The sequence below is a fragment of the Choloepus didactylus genome, chromosome 12 (assembly GCF_015220235.1).
Source record: "Choloepus didactylus isolate mChoDid1 chromosome 12, mChoDid1.pri, whole genome shotgun sequence".
Taxonomy (NCBI): Eukaryota; Metazoa; Chordata; class Mammalia; order Pilosa; family Megalonychidae; genus Choloepus; species Choloepus didactylus.
The window spans coordinates 21,389,534-21,405,331 of record NC_051318.1 but is presented as its reverse complement, the minus strand read 5'-3'; the positions used below and the strand labels follow the sequence as shown (position 1 = coordinate 21,405,331).

Here is a 15,798-nt window from a genome sequence, read left to right as displayed (position 1 = left end):
GACAGTGGTGGTATTCATAGACACAGAATGCATAGGAGGATGTGGGGTATATTTTGGGGGTGAAGATAATAAATTGAGTTTGAACTTGATGAAATTGAAATATTTCAGAAAAGAGATCTGGCCCACAGGGACGGTTGTGGGCATCATTAGTGATGTGTTCCTGGGTGTAGAAGGAGTCACTTAGAAGAGTACACATAGCCATGATTTTCAACTTGCCGGTACTGCCCCCAGGGGCATTTAGAAGTTAATAGGGCAGTTTTGGGGTTGCCACAATGATTGAAGTAAAACAATTAGTATTTAGAATTTAGAACCAGTGATGGTGAATGTACTACAATACATGCAATAGTCCTACACAGCGAAGAATTGCCTTGCCCCAAATGCCAATAACATTGAAAACAATGATGAAGAGTGAAAACGAGATGGGGGCAGGATGAAATTCTGTGGGACACCAGCACGTACAGGGCAGGCTAGGAAAGCCCGTAAGAAATACTAAAAAGGAGCAGTCAGAAAAATGGAATGGAAAAATATAGAGAAGACAAGTGTCATTAAGCAAAAAGAGAGTTTCAAGAAGGGAGCAGTCACCTATGTGAAATGAGATACATTTCACATGCAGTGCAGGCCCAAGAAGGTCCTTACAGGTTGTAGGACTAAGAGGTTATTAAGGACCTTAGTGAAAGCAATTTCAGTAACATAGTAGAAAAGAATCAGAGAAGGGAGAACAGGGGTAGAAGTTAAAGAGAGTTAAGATAGGGCATTTATGTTTGTTTTTATTTTTGAGTGAGAGACTTAATCATGTTTATGTTCAGAGAAGGAAAAGCCTCTTGGAGAAGAAGCGGTCAAAGACATCCTTGCAGTCAGATAACTGATGGAAGGAGGTTTCTGATGAGGTGAAAAAAGAGGAGGCAATCTAAATAACAAGTGGAGGAAGAATGGGAGAAATTGCAGGAAGTTAAAGGAGTTTCCATATGATGACTTCCCTATTGTCTATGAGTGAAGGAGGAAGTGGTAGAGGACATGAGGAAAGAAGTAAAAATTGGGCATGACTGGAATGGAAGGGGCACTGCCAGGCATGTGAGTGAACCTTGGCAATGGAGTTCAGCAGAGGATGGAACCTAGGCCACGCAGTTGTATGATGTTCATTTAGAACATAGAAGGGGGAAAGCAGGTGATTGGGTTAAACCATGGTTAGGCTTTGCTGGCGTAAGGATGGGAGTTTATGGCAGAAGGCCAAGGGGGCGGGGGAATTGGGGGCGTTAGTGTGAGAATGCTTGAAGTGATGGATCTTGATCTAAACTGTAAGTATGGATGGAATTGAAGCCAGGGAGACTGAGGGATTGGGGAAAACTGCAGCAGTCAGTGAACTGAAGGTCCATGGGGTAGAACGGTAACATTTACCAAACATTGATTACCTGCCTGCCAGTGTTTTAAAGTGTTTTACAGGTATGAATTAATATATTTAATCCCATTTTACACGTTTACCTTGATACCCCATTTTACACTTAAGAAACTGGAGGTACAGAGAGGTTAAGTTCCATGCACCAAGCCATGCAGCTAGCAAGTAGGAGATCCAAGATTCAAACCCAGGCTTGCCTGGCTCCGGAGCCTGCACGTTTTACCACTATAATTTTGTTCTGGTTTGCTAATGCTGCCGTTATGCAAAATACCAGAAATGGAGTGACTTTTATAAAGGGGATTTATTAGGTTACAGATTTACAGTTCTAAGGCCATAAAAGTGTTCAAACTGAGGCATCAACAAGAGGAAACCTTTGCTGAAGAAAGGCCAGTGGCTTCCAGAACACCTCTGTTAGCTGGGAAAGTAGATGGCTAGCATCTGCTTGTCCTTTGCTCCTGGGTTCTGATTTCAAAATGGCTTTCTCCAAAATGTCTCTGGGCTTCTGTCTCTCTCAGCTCCTGTGCATCCTTGCTTGTTCTCCCAGGGTGTTTCTCTCTAAGCATCTCGGGGTCCTCTCTTGGCTTCTCCAGGGCAAACTCTGGGCTTCATCTCTTAGCTTAGCATCTCCAAATGTCCTTCTTTCTGCACCTCCAAGCATCTCTAAGCATCAGTGTCTGTGTCATCTTCTCTACCAAATGTCTCTCTCAGCTTCTCTTGGGGCATTTTGTCCTCTCTGCTCTCTTTAAAGGACTCCAGTGATCTAATTAAGACCCACCCTGAAGGGGTGGGGCCACACCTCCATGGAAATAATATAATCAGTTCTCACCCACAGTTGAGTGGGTCACATTTCCATGGAAGCATTCAATCAAAATGTCACACCTTAATCAAAAAGATTAATAAGTCTGCCCCCAAAAGATTGTATTAAAGAACATGGCTTTTCTAGGGGACATAATAGATCCAAACCGGCACAACATTATCTCTGTATTATGATTTATAGATTGTATTTGAAGTACATGGAAGATCATGAATTGTGGCATGTTGAGGGAACATAAGGTTCATTGTGGTTGCAGTGTACAGTATATAGGAAATTAGCAAGTTAACATATTTTGATGATATGAAATAATGTAGCTGGAGCTTCACCTAAAACTTCTAAAAACTGAAACTAAAATATAGTTTTGTTTTTTATTGTTTATGCAGGGATACAGGATTGGAACTATTTAGAAACCATATTGTTAGTGATAAAATGGTTCAGAGTAAAACTATTGATGGAATTCTTCTATTAATTGAACGAGAGAGAAATGGTGAAGCTGTGGACAGAAGCTTATTGCGAAGTCTACTGAGTATGCTCTCTGATCTTCAGGTAAATATCTTATCATTCTAAATGGACCAACAGTTTTTTCCTATGAGGAAAATGAAAGTTGTTTGTTAGAAATGTGGGAATTTTGTTGTTGTTTTTTTAAATCTCTGAGAAGTTAACACTAAACCAGAAGCCACAAAAGAAAATTGATAAATATGACTACATGAAAATGCAGACTTTTTCATGGAAAAAAATATCATAAAAAGGAAAAATATAGATTACAATCTGGAAAAAAGTATTTGTAACACATATAAAAGAAAAAGGGCCAAATTCTTTAATACATAAAGATCCGCTACAGACATAAACCCAACACTCCATAGGAATCTGCCAGAGGACCTGAAGCAACAGTTTCACAGAAAGGGAAATACAAATGGATGGTGGGGCTGCCACATTGTTCAGCTAAATCTGGCTATAGAGGTATTACCAATTGAATGGTTGTTTCTGGCATCTTGTCTATACTGGTAACTGCAGAGACATGCCCTCAAAAAAAATGGATACCTTAGCACCTCAAAAGATATGTTTCCTTACTGTGACTGGTAAATAACTCTGCTCATTTCTTAGGTATATAAAGATTCATTTGAGCTGAAATTTTTGGAAGAGACTAATTGTTTATATGCTGCAGAAGGCCAAAGATTAATGCAAGAAAGAGAGGTAAGATTATGAAATGTTTGAATTGCCTTATTTTTCATTTCCATAGATGTGCATCTACATATTAATTTCTAAATATTTGTCTTTTCAAACACATACAGACGTTTTATTGAAAATCTTCTGAAGGCTGCATCTTCTTGAGATCCTCAATAAAGAGCTTCATTCTTATTATAAATAAGTTTATTTCTTTCCTTTAACATTGAAACTATTTTATTGTCTCCCTCATCTTATTCCATAAAAAGCCAGTAAGATAGTTTCTGAAATATGTAAAGGAATTCAAGTTCAAGAAGAGGACAAAACATAAATTCTAAATATGGAAGATAAATCCAACACATCAAATATTTTCACCTATGAAATGCATTGAAAAAACTTACCCAAAAAATGCTGTGTGAAATAATGTATGTAGTAATAATAATTTTTAAAAAAATTAATGACCAGTTTCCTTTAGCAGGAAGGAAGCCCCTATGTTTTTGTCACCCAAATGTCACTTGTTACTGCACAGGATGGGCCCCAACCATTTGTTCCTTAATCCTGATTTTGGAAGGGGAGTTTTATATCAGATACTTAGCATGGCTTTTGTCATCCAGATCAAGACCTTTAAAGTCTTGTGTCATATAAAGTTTCCTGTGTTGTCTTGTAACAGCAGGAAGTGTGAAGTGTATTTTAAGGTCTCCTGAAGTCACATTGTATAGAGACCACAAATGAACAGCCCATCTTCTGGTTAGCTTTTCTTGCTGACCCCATCTGTTGCATGGGAGAGGAATTGCCTTTAAGGTTCTATAGAGTCCAGACCAGATGCTGATTGCTCACCTGCTCTTGGAGCTTCGTTGATGAAAGGGGACTATTGGTAACAACCTACTTCCTTGTGAACATTCACAATAATGAAGTGCTAGCTTTGTATTAATTCTGGAGGTTAATTTTAATCTCTAAAATTAAATTTAAGGAAATGTTCTGTGTATTTCTCTTCCCAAATTAATCTGTGTTAATATTTGGCTTGAACATATATTCTGCTTTTTTTGTTTTGTTTTGTTTTATAAGTAAAACCTGATATTCCAGCTCTTTTTAGTAACTTCAGGAATCTTTTTTTTTAATTATGTGTTTAAATGTTTTATTTAAAAGGTTCCAGAATATCTTAACCATGTAAGTAAACGTTTAGAAGAAGAAGGAGACCGAGTAATCACCTATTTAGACCACAGTACACAGTAAGTGCTGTTTATTTAGTTTTGGAAATTTCACCATGGGTAAAATCTTTTCCTAGCTGGTTATTGAAATAAATGGTATCTTAGTAGATTCATTCTGAACTAAGAGTATTTTTGCTCCTAAAATATTTTACTTATATGGTTTGTCATTATTCGGCAATTATAAATTGTGCTTCTACTCTTACCAACAGCCATGTCATGAGTCACTTGTCCAAAGAAAGTAATTCAGGCTGAGACATTTGGATATTTGGATCTTTGGATTCTTAAACAAAAGGAATTCTATTTATATTAATGGGATATGATTGAATATTAGATGATTTTGAACTTTTTATTAGGCATACTGTAGCTAGAATTTTTATTTGTGGTACTCAATCACATTTTCTCTTATCATTTTATATTTTTTTCTCTAAATCTGGCATAGGGAAAAGAAAACAGGAGAAATTATGTGAGCATCTCTATTCTAATATATCATACTTATTCAAATAAGAGATTTTCCTATTTTATTAAATAGGAAATTAAAAAAAGAAGGGATATTTTACAGAGAGATTAAAGAGATAGCATGTGCAGAACACAGTTCATTGGTTTGGTTGGGGAAGGTAGCAGAAAGGATAGAATAACAGGAGACAAAAGTAGAGAGGACATGAGCGAAAAGATGAATTCATTTTTAAACTGTTTTGAGTTTGATCAGAAATCCAAGATTGCCAGATAAGTGAGAGTTGAGCTGAAGCCATGACAAGATTACTCAGGGATTATATGGGGAATTCTTAAATTTAACTGGGGAGTGGAAGAAGAGGGACCCACAGAAGAAACTTGGAATAAATAGCCAGAGAGATACAGGAAGAAATATAGGAGAGAATGGAGCATAAAAGCTAAGGAAGTGGTATTTTCAAGGAGGAAACAATAAGCAGTGTCAGATATTGCTAATAAGTCAATTCAAATACGGGTAAAAGCTTGCTGATTTTGTAACTATGGATAACCTTTATGAAAATGCCTACAGGTCTTGAATAACCTTTCTGAGATTTTTATCCCCATGAAAATTAACAATAAATTTGAGTGTCAACTATGCTTTTCTATAATGATATTTTCCATACATAGTTATGAAGTTCAAAAACAGGCCAAATTAGACAACGTATACATTAGGGAGGGAGGAAGGGAGGAAGGGATGGATGGATGAATAGATATAGATGGTGAACAGAGGTTCGTTGCATTACTCTTTCATGTATGTTCACATAGTCATTTGTATAAATGCTGTATTTTAAGTATCTAGCCCCCCCCCCTTTTTTTTAAATGAATGGCTTTAGAAGTGTATATAAAATTTTTTAAGCAAAGGAATAACAAAGTTTGTTTACCTCTGAGGTTAGGTATAGGTGGATGGGAGGATTGTGAGGAATATTGAGGTGGTTTCTAGGACATTGGGTGGTAAACATTCATTTTATTTCCTTTCATAATGTGTGTATGTTCTTGCATATGCTTCAATTATCACAAAATGAAAAATATTTTTAAAAAGACTGGAAAAGGAAACCAAAGTGAAATGATTATACAAATCTTAAGACACAGGCTAGGATTTGAATGCTGGACTTTTTCAATTTCAAATCCCATATGTTTCTTAATGTGTCTTAATTTAGAGCACAAAAGACGACAGTACAGTGATTGCTAATAACCACTAAAGATTAGATTTAAAACGTGCTTTAGAGCAACAGTGTATTACTATATATTGTATATATTGTGACTTCTCCCAGTTACTGAGCCAGTTTAATCTTAACATTGGAAAACACAGCAGACAGGGTTAACTTAATTCAGATGTCATTTGACAAATCCTATTCTTATGACTAGTTCCCTGTTCACCAATTTTCAAATCTCAAGTTTGGTCTTCTGAAAAGACCTATTCACCTGTTGCTTAAAATCAACAAATACTGAGGCAGGAATTCTTCTATGTACATCTGTAAACTGTCACTGTAGTCCATATATAAACTTCTGGGGATTTGGATGCTATGAACAATTCCTCAGAACTTTGTGCAACTCTTACATACAAGGAGTTTATATTTTTTTTTTCTTTTAACTCATGACCTGTCACATTAGTTAGGTTATACTACATCCCCCATGAACTGTTTAAATGAAGAAATGTGATATAGTTTCTCACCTTGGAGAATTGAAGCTAGTTATGAACTGCCAAGAAATGAATCCTATAAGCCCATGAAAAGCTGTTCAGTATCATTAGCCATTCGGGAAATGCAAATCAAAACTATGAGATACCATTTCACACCCACTAGAATGGCTGCTATTAATAGAAATGGAAAATAACAAGTGTTGGAGAATTTGGAGAATTAACAGTCATGCATTGTTGGCCAGAAGGTAAAATGGTGTAGCTGCTGTGGAAAACAATTTGGTGATTCCTCAGAAAGTTAAGTACAGAATTATTGTATGACCTAGCAATTTCACTTCTAAATATTTACCCAGAAGAATTGAACCCAGGTCCTTGAACAGATATTTATACACCAATGTTCATAGACGCGTTGTTCACAATTGCCAAAAGATGGAAGCAACCCAAGCATCCATCCACAGAGGAATGAATAAATATGATGATACATGCACACAATGGGAAGTTATTCAGCTATGAAAAGGAATGACTCTGATACATGCACCAACATGGATGAACATTGGAGATATCATGTTGAGTGAAATAAGCTAGACACAAAAGGACAAATACTGTATTGTCTTATATGAAATAATTTGAATATACAAATTCATAGTCAGAAACTAGAATACAGGTTACCAGGGTGTGGGTAGGATTGGGAAATAAGGAGTTAATGCTTAATTGGTATAAAGTTTAGGGAAAAGTTTTGGTAGGGGGTGGTGGTGATTGTGACCCAACATTGTGAATGTAATTAACACCACTGAATTGCGTAATTCAAATTGGATAAAATGGGAAATTTTAGGTTTTATAGATGTTAACAGAGTAAAAATTTTAAACAAAACATACTAAGAACTCTACAACACAAAAAAGTAGACCCTAACATAAGCTGTGACTATAGTTAGTAGTATAATTACAATAATATTGTTTCATCACTTGGAACAAAAGTACTGCATTAATGCAAAATGTTACCATAGGGAAAACTGTGTGTATGACAAGCAAGGGTATATGGGAACTCTGTACTTTCTGCATGAACTCTCTGTAAATCTACAACTGCTCTAATAAAAAAGAGAAAGGGGAAAAAAAGGAATGAAGTATTGATAAATGCTTCCACATGAATGAACCTCGAAAACATTATGCTAAGTAAAAGAAAGGCACAAAAGATCACACTTCGTATGGTTCCATTTATATGAAGTGTTCAGAACAGGCAAAAGTAGGCTAGTAGCTGCCTAGGGCCTGGTGAAGGATCGGTGGCGGGAATGTCATGTGTACAAAGTTTCTTTTGGGGGGTGATGAAAATGTTCTAAACTTAGATTGTGGTGATAGTTCTATAACTCTGAATATACTAAAACCATTGCATTGTACACTCTAAATTGGTGGATTTTATGATATGTAAATTATATCTTAAAGCTGTTGTTAAAAAAGAGATAGTGATTCCTACCCTTCTGTTCTAATTACCTCCATTAATTGTGCCCCCTTTGTATTGCTTTCTTCTATGCACTCCTTGTTCCCTTCAAGTGGCTCATTTGTTCCTTTCCTGGAGTCAAAGTGGAAAAGTTCCTGGACCTAAATTCTAGTGTCAGCTTTGCTATTCACTGTCATGCACTCAGACTCTCAGACATCTGTTTTCTCATATGTGGAATAGAGACCAAAATATCTGCCCTTTCTCCATGGTATTTGCTGTGAGATTTAAATAAGGTGATGCATTAAAAAGTTTCTTATAAACTACAAAATTAAAACTTGGGAAAAATTGTTAAAATTAATAATCCTTAGAATAAGCAGATGCTCTGCTCTTCTAAAAAAAAAAAAATAGAATTAAATGAAAGTGGAAACAAGGAAGAATAATTTGCGTGTACCCTATGAATATGGTAGTCATACCCTTCTGAATTTTCAGATTTTCAAGTGTTTTGTTCTAACACTTCTGCATCTCGGACCTCACAAAGGAGTTTCTATGATAAGTAGGATTTTGACAAATGATAATGGGAGAAAGCAATCAGAAAGAATAGCAGAAAAGTGGACGGACAGTGCTATAGAAGTATGTGAGGTGGTTTTATAGGACCCGCTACAGGGAAAATATTGGAGTGGAAAAGTATGTTGAGCCAAATCATGGAGGTCCGTAAATGCCAATTTGAATGTGACTCAGTCTACCTGTATTTTAAACAGTGACTGGTAGTGGAACATAGAATAAATTTAAAAGCCACATTAACGACAGAAAGATCTTAGGAGGTGACCAAAGTAACCAAGGCATTGAGCGCTAAGGAGACAGAGTAGTTCATAACAGAAAATCTTCAAAGTCTTTCAAACCCCTGGATCATACAGGTACTACATTGTTGTAATAAATGTACCTTAGCAATTAATATAATAATCAACACTAGAGTCAGCTTGAATTGTTTAGCGTGCTTTTTAGGGTCTCTAGAATCTGCTCTGAAGTTTATACTTGCAGTTCAGATAGCAATCTGCAAATGATAGTAGTGCTTTTTTATGGAGGGCAAATCTTAAATTCAAAAAATGAAATAGAACTTAAGTGCCAACTAATAAAACTTGAGGGTCTACTCCTATTTTAAGGTGTGCTTACCTTGTCAGCTGATGTCCCTTTTTTCCTGGATCTGTTGACCTATTTATGTTATTCAGTTTGCAAAGAGTCATTTGTTTTTAGAAGGACCTTTAGAGTCATTATCAATAATAGTTGTCATCATCCATTTGTGAGTGGAATTACTTAACCCTTTGGTTTCTGGTTGATTATGTACTATATCCATTTTAGACATTAAAATCTCCCATCTTTTATACCTAATCAAATTCTTTTCTTTAAACTTTGTTATTCCTGATGCTTATTCTTTTTGCCTATATTATAAAGGAAACCGCTGATTGCCTGTGTGGAAAAACAGCTATTAGGAGAACATTTAACAGCAATTCTGCAGAAAGGTAAATTCTCCTAGCTCTTGTGTAAACTAAACTCAATGGTAGTTCTTAGTTTATTAAGAAACTAAGTGAAATACGGTAGATAGCAATGAAAGGACATTTGTTATTTTAATAAGAGAATTACTAAAAATCTTCTAATGAACGTATTAGCTGTTGAGGGGGATAAACGTTAAGAGTTTTTAGTTTAAAAAACATAATGAAATGAGTCTGGTAGAACTATGGTTTACTCCTAAAGTCACAATAAATATTAGCTGGGCCAAAAGGTCCCAAGAGATCCTCTAGACTACAAGCAGATTTTGAAATGTAGGTGCCAAGCTAAAGGGCATAATAACACCCTTATAATGGAAGCAGCTTTCCAGCTTACATATGTATAATAATACTTATTTTCCTTTATTGTGTCATTTTCATGTAAGTTTTGGCAATACAGGTAATGATCAAAGAGCTTTCACAAGTATGAATAAACAGTTATACAAAGCGATTACATTTTTGTGAGAATTTATTCAACTGTGATAAATGGTATAATACTTTGTAAGTTTTAGTGTCGGATGAATTACAAGATATGTGGTCTGTTTTCTACCCTGAACATAGAAAAGAGAACATATAATATATTGATAATTGTACAGTTTCAATTTTCACTTTTTATTAATTGAGGGTGATGATAAAACTTATTGAAGATCAATTCAGATTGCTGCTTTGCAGCACCAGAAAGACTCCTTCCTGTATCGTATACTTTTAAAGTTAGTAGTGATATGCTCAACTCAATCTTCTATCCTTTTTTATTTCTAGCCTTCAAAGTATGCTTAATTCTCTGAAAATTATAGTCATTAATGTTACTTTTGTAACCCTTAAGTATTTAATGCTACCATTTGAAAGTCATTTTAAATATATTTGGAAACTACAGGATCTCTTTCAGGCTGCTGGAAAACTTAGTTTAATTTTGGATGGACTTAAATCATGCCTAAATGTATCCAGACTACTTTATTACAAACTACTATAATCCGTGTAAATATTTTTAAATCTTGTACCAATCATTATCCTCACATGAAAAAACTGAAGTTCAAAAAAGCTGATACCAGTGTCCCAAATCACGTAGCTTATAAGTGGCAGAGCCTTGATTCAAATAGGGATATGTTTTTCTACTGTACCATGCTGAACCTTACACAACTGGTATGTTTTCACACACATAAAGTCTTAATTTATTGTCCACCATTAAAATAGATGTGTTCAGAATTTGTAAGAAAAAAGATTTCAAGTAAATAGTAGAAGGTTGCATAAACTGCTTTCAGGCATACTTTGATAAGTAAAATTCTTTCAAAAAAAATAGTATGTAAAAGTTTATTCTAGGTTGTTTTAGAAGCATTAAAAAGTGAAAAACTATGATATTTTAATTCTTAAAGACAGTATTTAGGGTTTCAGTAAGATAAACTATAAAATAAAGTTATTTTTGTCAGTATATCAAAATGTAATTTAGAAAAAATAACCATTATTTGGAACTCTAGCTAAGAATTTGTAATTATGTTACCACTGTGTATTTATATGCATTTTAAAATCACTGTAAATGTATAAGCATTATTCCCATTTTACAGACTGAAATTCTATGAAGTAACATAACTAGCTCACAGCCTTTCTACTGTAACTCAGCTGCCTCTCCATAGTTACAATAAAGCAAATATGTAGAAAATATTCTATAAAAGCTCTCTTGATTGTGGGCTGGTTTTAGAAAATGGGTAAATTTAAATGGGTAAATTTAAAAGTTAAATACCTAAAGAGTAAAATTTTGAAAATGCTGTATGTCGATATTTATGATAAACAAATATTTTTCTCTCACAGTTTATTATATATGTGAATAAATTTAATCAGCTGAAAATAGATTGGATAGTTTTTCCTTTGACAAAGACATTTGATGGACTAAATCATGAGCTTTCCAGGCTAAATAGTTGTATGAGCATTTTTTCAGGCCATCAGTTTTTGCCTTCGTGAAAGAGCACTTTTAAGTGACTTGAAGAATTAAGTAATACATTTCCAATAGTATCTGTCTCAGGTATTGAACTACATTAACTTGCCTGTATAGAAATAAGTGAAGTATTCTATATATATATATAAATACTCCCTGCATTTCTAAATTATGTATTTACTTTTGAGGGGGACATATTTTGTTGTGATTTAGTTTTTACTAGTGTCAACTTACCAATGTAATATATTAACATTTTCTGTATAATTTTAGGGCTTGATCACTTACTCGATGAGAATAGAGTACCTGATCTCACACAGATGTACCAGTTGTTCAGTCGAGTAAAAGGCGGCCAGCAGATATTACTGCAGCACTGGAGTGAATACATCAAGGTATGTGAGATTTTTGTCTCAAAGATAGTACTACTTATCCTTTATTCAAAGTTTTTAGATGCCCCATCTTCAAAATATTTCAATAGCCTGGCAAAGTGAATTGAACTATTTTGAAGTACCTTTTGTTCTTTGATCACCGATAATACGGTGGACAATAATCTTCTGTTTCCTTCCAGATCACTTGTATAAATATTTAAGTTTTCTTTTTTTAGGGTAACACCAACAGTGTTGATCACCATCCAGTTTTAAACTTATGACTTAAAGGACAACTATTTGGCTATTCATCATTTGTGTAAATACAAGTTTAATTGTACAATCATGATTTTCAAAAACTAATGTTTTTTAATCTGCTTTTTAAATATATAATCTTCTCATGCCTTTGCTCAGTGAGAACTATTACACATTTTGATATATCAGGTTGCTCTATATACTACATTATTTCTTAGCAGTCCATATCTAAGATAGCCTATTTAAACTTATGCTTTCATGTTTCTTAAGCATTTTTTTCTGTGTACCTAGTAGCCCAGTTCGGTCTGTTATACATGTCTTCTTAGGTATTAGCTTTTACTTTTCACTGTCCTGCCCAGCAGAATTGAATGACACTTAGCACTACCACAGTGCTAATATAGGATCTTACTTGTGACCAGTAGTTCTCAACTGGAGGCAGTTTTTGTATCACCTCCACCCCAGAGGAGACATTGGGCAATGGAGGTATTTTGGGTTGTCACAGCTGAGAAGATGCTACTGGCATCTAATAGGTAGAGGCCAGGGGTGCTGTTTCAATGCCCTGGATGCCTCCACAACACAGAAATATCTGGTCCAAAATGTCAATAGTGCCAATGTTGAGAAACCCCACTGATTACCAGTTTTGCCATTTGGTGATGTTTTTCTTCAGAAGATACTGATGGAAATGGGAAGGATCAAATTTTAAATCAACACCCCTTTATAGACAGCTAGTGTTTTCGTACATCTCCAGCTATGTAGAAAGACTTTTTCATCTTAAACTATGAACATCTAACAAAAGCCTTTATGTTTCTTCTTGCTGGTGACTGTATTCATAGAGCCTAGAGTAAAAAAATAAACGAAATCTCCAGGAAATTACAGTGAGTGGAAAACACAATCCAAAAGTTTGCGTATTGGATGATTCCATTTATATAACAGTTTCAAAATGACAAAAATTAGAAATGGAGAACAGATTAATAGTTATCAGGGTTTAGGGATGGGGCTGGGGGAGAGAGAATTGGGTGAGGTTATAAAAGGGCAACACAAGGGATCTTGTTCAGTATCTTGACCTTAGAAGTGATACATGAACCTACACAAGAGATAAAATTTTTTAGAACTTAATACACACTAAAGGAGTACAAGTAAAACTGAAAAAATCTGGAAAAGATTGGTGGTTGTATTGTTGTCAGTCTTCTAGTTGTGATATATCTTGGTTTTGCAAAATGTTACCATTGGGAGAAACTGGGTAAAATGTAGAGAGGGGATCTCTATGTTGTTTCTTATAATAATCTATAATTTATCTCAATAAAAATCTCATTTAAATATAAAAAGATAAATGAAAGATTACATGCTGCTTTATGGAATAATAATAGTGAGCTGAAAAGCATAACCACATTATATTAGATCTTAAAGTAAAGCTTTACATTAAGAACAAGCTAATAAAGATTTAGAAGTTTTTTTGCCAGCAAAAGTCTTCATCGAATGTTAACAGGTCCTGAACACAAGGAGTTCACCTTTACAGTTTTCAATCTGAATAGCGAAAATCAGAGTTGGTGTGTGACCATCGCTCCTGAGTGTCAATTAACTAAAAGCGGTGATACCATGACAAAATAGAAAATTACATCCAACACAGTATGTCATTATCAAAATAAAATTGACACTTCTAGTTGAAAATAGCCTGTGAAATGGTCAGTAAACATGACATTATTCATTAAGATAAGATTTTTGCTTACTGTTTTTTCAAATAATATGGGTACATTATTTTTAAAATGTAATCAGTTCAGAGGGGTTCAGTTCAAAATGACTGCACCTTTTTACATTCCCACCAAACATGCACTAGAGTTCCAATTTCTCTATGTCCTCTCCAACACTTATTTCCTGTCTTTTTAGTTACAGCTATCCTTATGGATGTGAAGTGGTATCTCATTGTGGCTTTGATTGCATTTTCCTAATGACTAACAATGTTCAGCATCTTTTCATATGCTTATTGGCCCTTTGTAGAACTCCTTTGGAGAAATGTCTTCTAGTCCTTTGCCCATTTTTTAATTAGGTTACAAAACTTTTAATGATGTTTAATAGAGCATTTTTAAATTAAAAATAGAGGGTAAAAACTGGGCTGTTCATGATTAGAAGTGAAGGAAAAAGGAAACTATAGCCAGAAAGTCCAAATAGCTGCAAAATAGGCACTTTCTTGGTGTGTATTAGATAGGATGTATTTTTCAGGGCTAAATAAGTGTACTCTAGATCTTTGCTTACTAAAAAATATTCTACGAAACACTACTCAAGTAAGATGATCTTTCATAGTCAGATCTACTATATACCATATCTTTCTCCCAGAGGTTCACAATACATAGTCACAAATAAAGTTCTTCCTGCATTTAAGAAATCGACGTGCCTTATTTCATTCCCAAGATTTTTTGAAATGTACTTGACCACTGAACTCCTTTTTCATGGCACATTTATTAATAGGAATTAATTTCTGCTTGGGAAATCCATTAGTAAAAGTTATTTTAAATGGGAATGAATCTTTTCCCAGTAATTTATAAATTCTTTCACAAAGAACATTTTAACACTAAAGCATTAATTGTATATTAACTTAATTTTTAAAATGTGGATTGAATTTGTGACGCTTTTAAAATTATTTGGCATGTAATACCATGAATAATTAATTTATATTTAAATATAGTTGTTTGACAGCAGGAGAAAGTAATTTTTGATATCATAGATTTGTCAATGACTTGGTATTTATTTGTTTTTGTAGACTTTTGGAACAACAATAGTTATCAATCCTGAAAAAGATAAAGATATGGTGCAAGACCTACTAGATTTTAAAGATAAAGTGGACCACATCATAGAAGTGTGCTTTCAGAAAAATGAAAAATTTATCAACTTGATGAAGGAATCCTTTGAAACATTTATCAACAAGAGACCAAATAAGCCTGCAGAATTGATCGGTAGAAATAATATTTCTGTAATTTTTTTAATATGAAAAATAAGGCAAAACTCAAGCAAATTAATTCCCAAAATGTTCAAACTCCTCATGGGGAGGTAGAAGGCAGGATCAAGCCGTATTAGGACACACGTTTTCAAGGAAAACCGTACACACACAACACGTGTGCTTTTTTTTTTAATAACTATAAATGTTATTTCCAGAGGGTGAATGTTGTAGTAATCTTGTAAAATTATGAAGCTTTACTTCACACAAAAAGGAAGGTACTTATCTATACTTTATGCCTTAGCGATATGAATTTTCATTATTCAACCATCAGTATCAGAGCTATGTTATGTAACGTCAACTATAATTCTCCATTTTGGTTTACAAGCAGTAATTTTTAATCAGAAATTGGGTTTGAGAAGATTTGTTAATATATGAATGACTCTGCATATGACTATAAATGTTACCTGTCTCTGGATAATATTTAACATGAGATATACTTCATTCACATGAGATATACTTAATTACCATCTTTGTGTCTGCTAATCAGTATTAAATGAGGATAAAATTGGATGAGATCTAAAAGATGGCTTATTTTTATTGGGCAGAGAAACTAATTTTTAACTACTTGAAGGGAAACAAGTGTCCTAG

At 34.3% G+C, this 15,798-nt stretch overlaps 1 protein-coding gene across 1 annotated transcript in view; it reads left to right on the top strand.

Moving 5' to 3' along the window:
- Positions 1-15,798, top strand: part of CUL4A (cullin 4A) — a 67,973-nt gene that overhangs the window by 26,679 nt on the left and 25,496 nt on the right. The window contains 6 exon segments of the mRNA XM_037800126.1: positions 2,591-2,753; positions 3,312-3,401; positions 4,518-4,600; positions 9,583-9,650; positions 11,872-11,990; positions 14,974-15,166. Coding sequence (XP_037656054.1) covers positions 2,591-2,753; positions 3,312-3,401; positions 4,518-4,600; positions 9,583-9,650; positions 11,872-11,990; positions 14,974-15,166 — 716 coding nt within the window.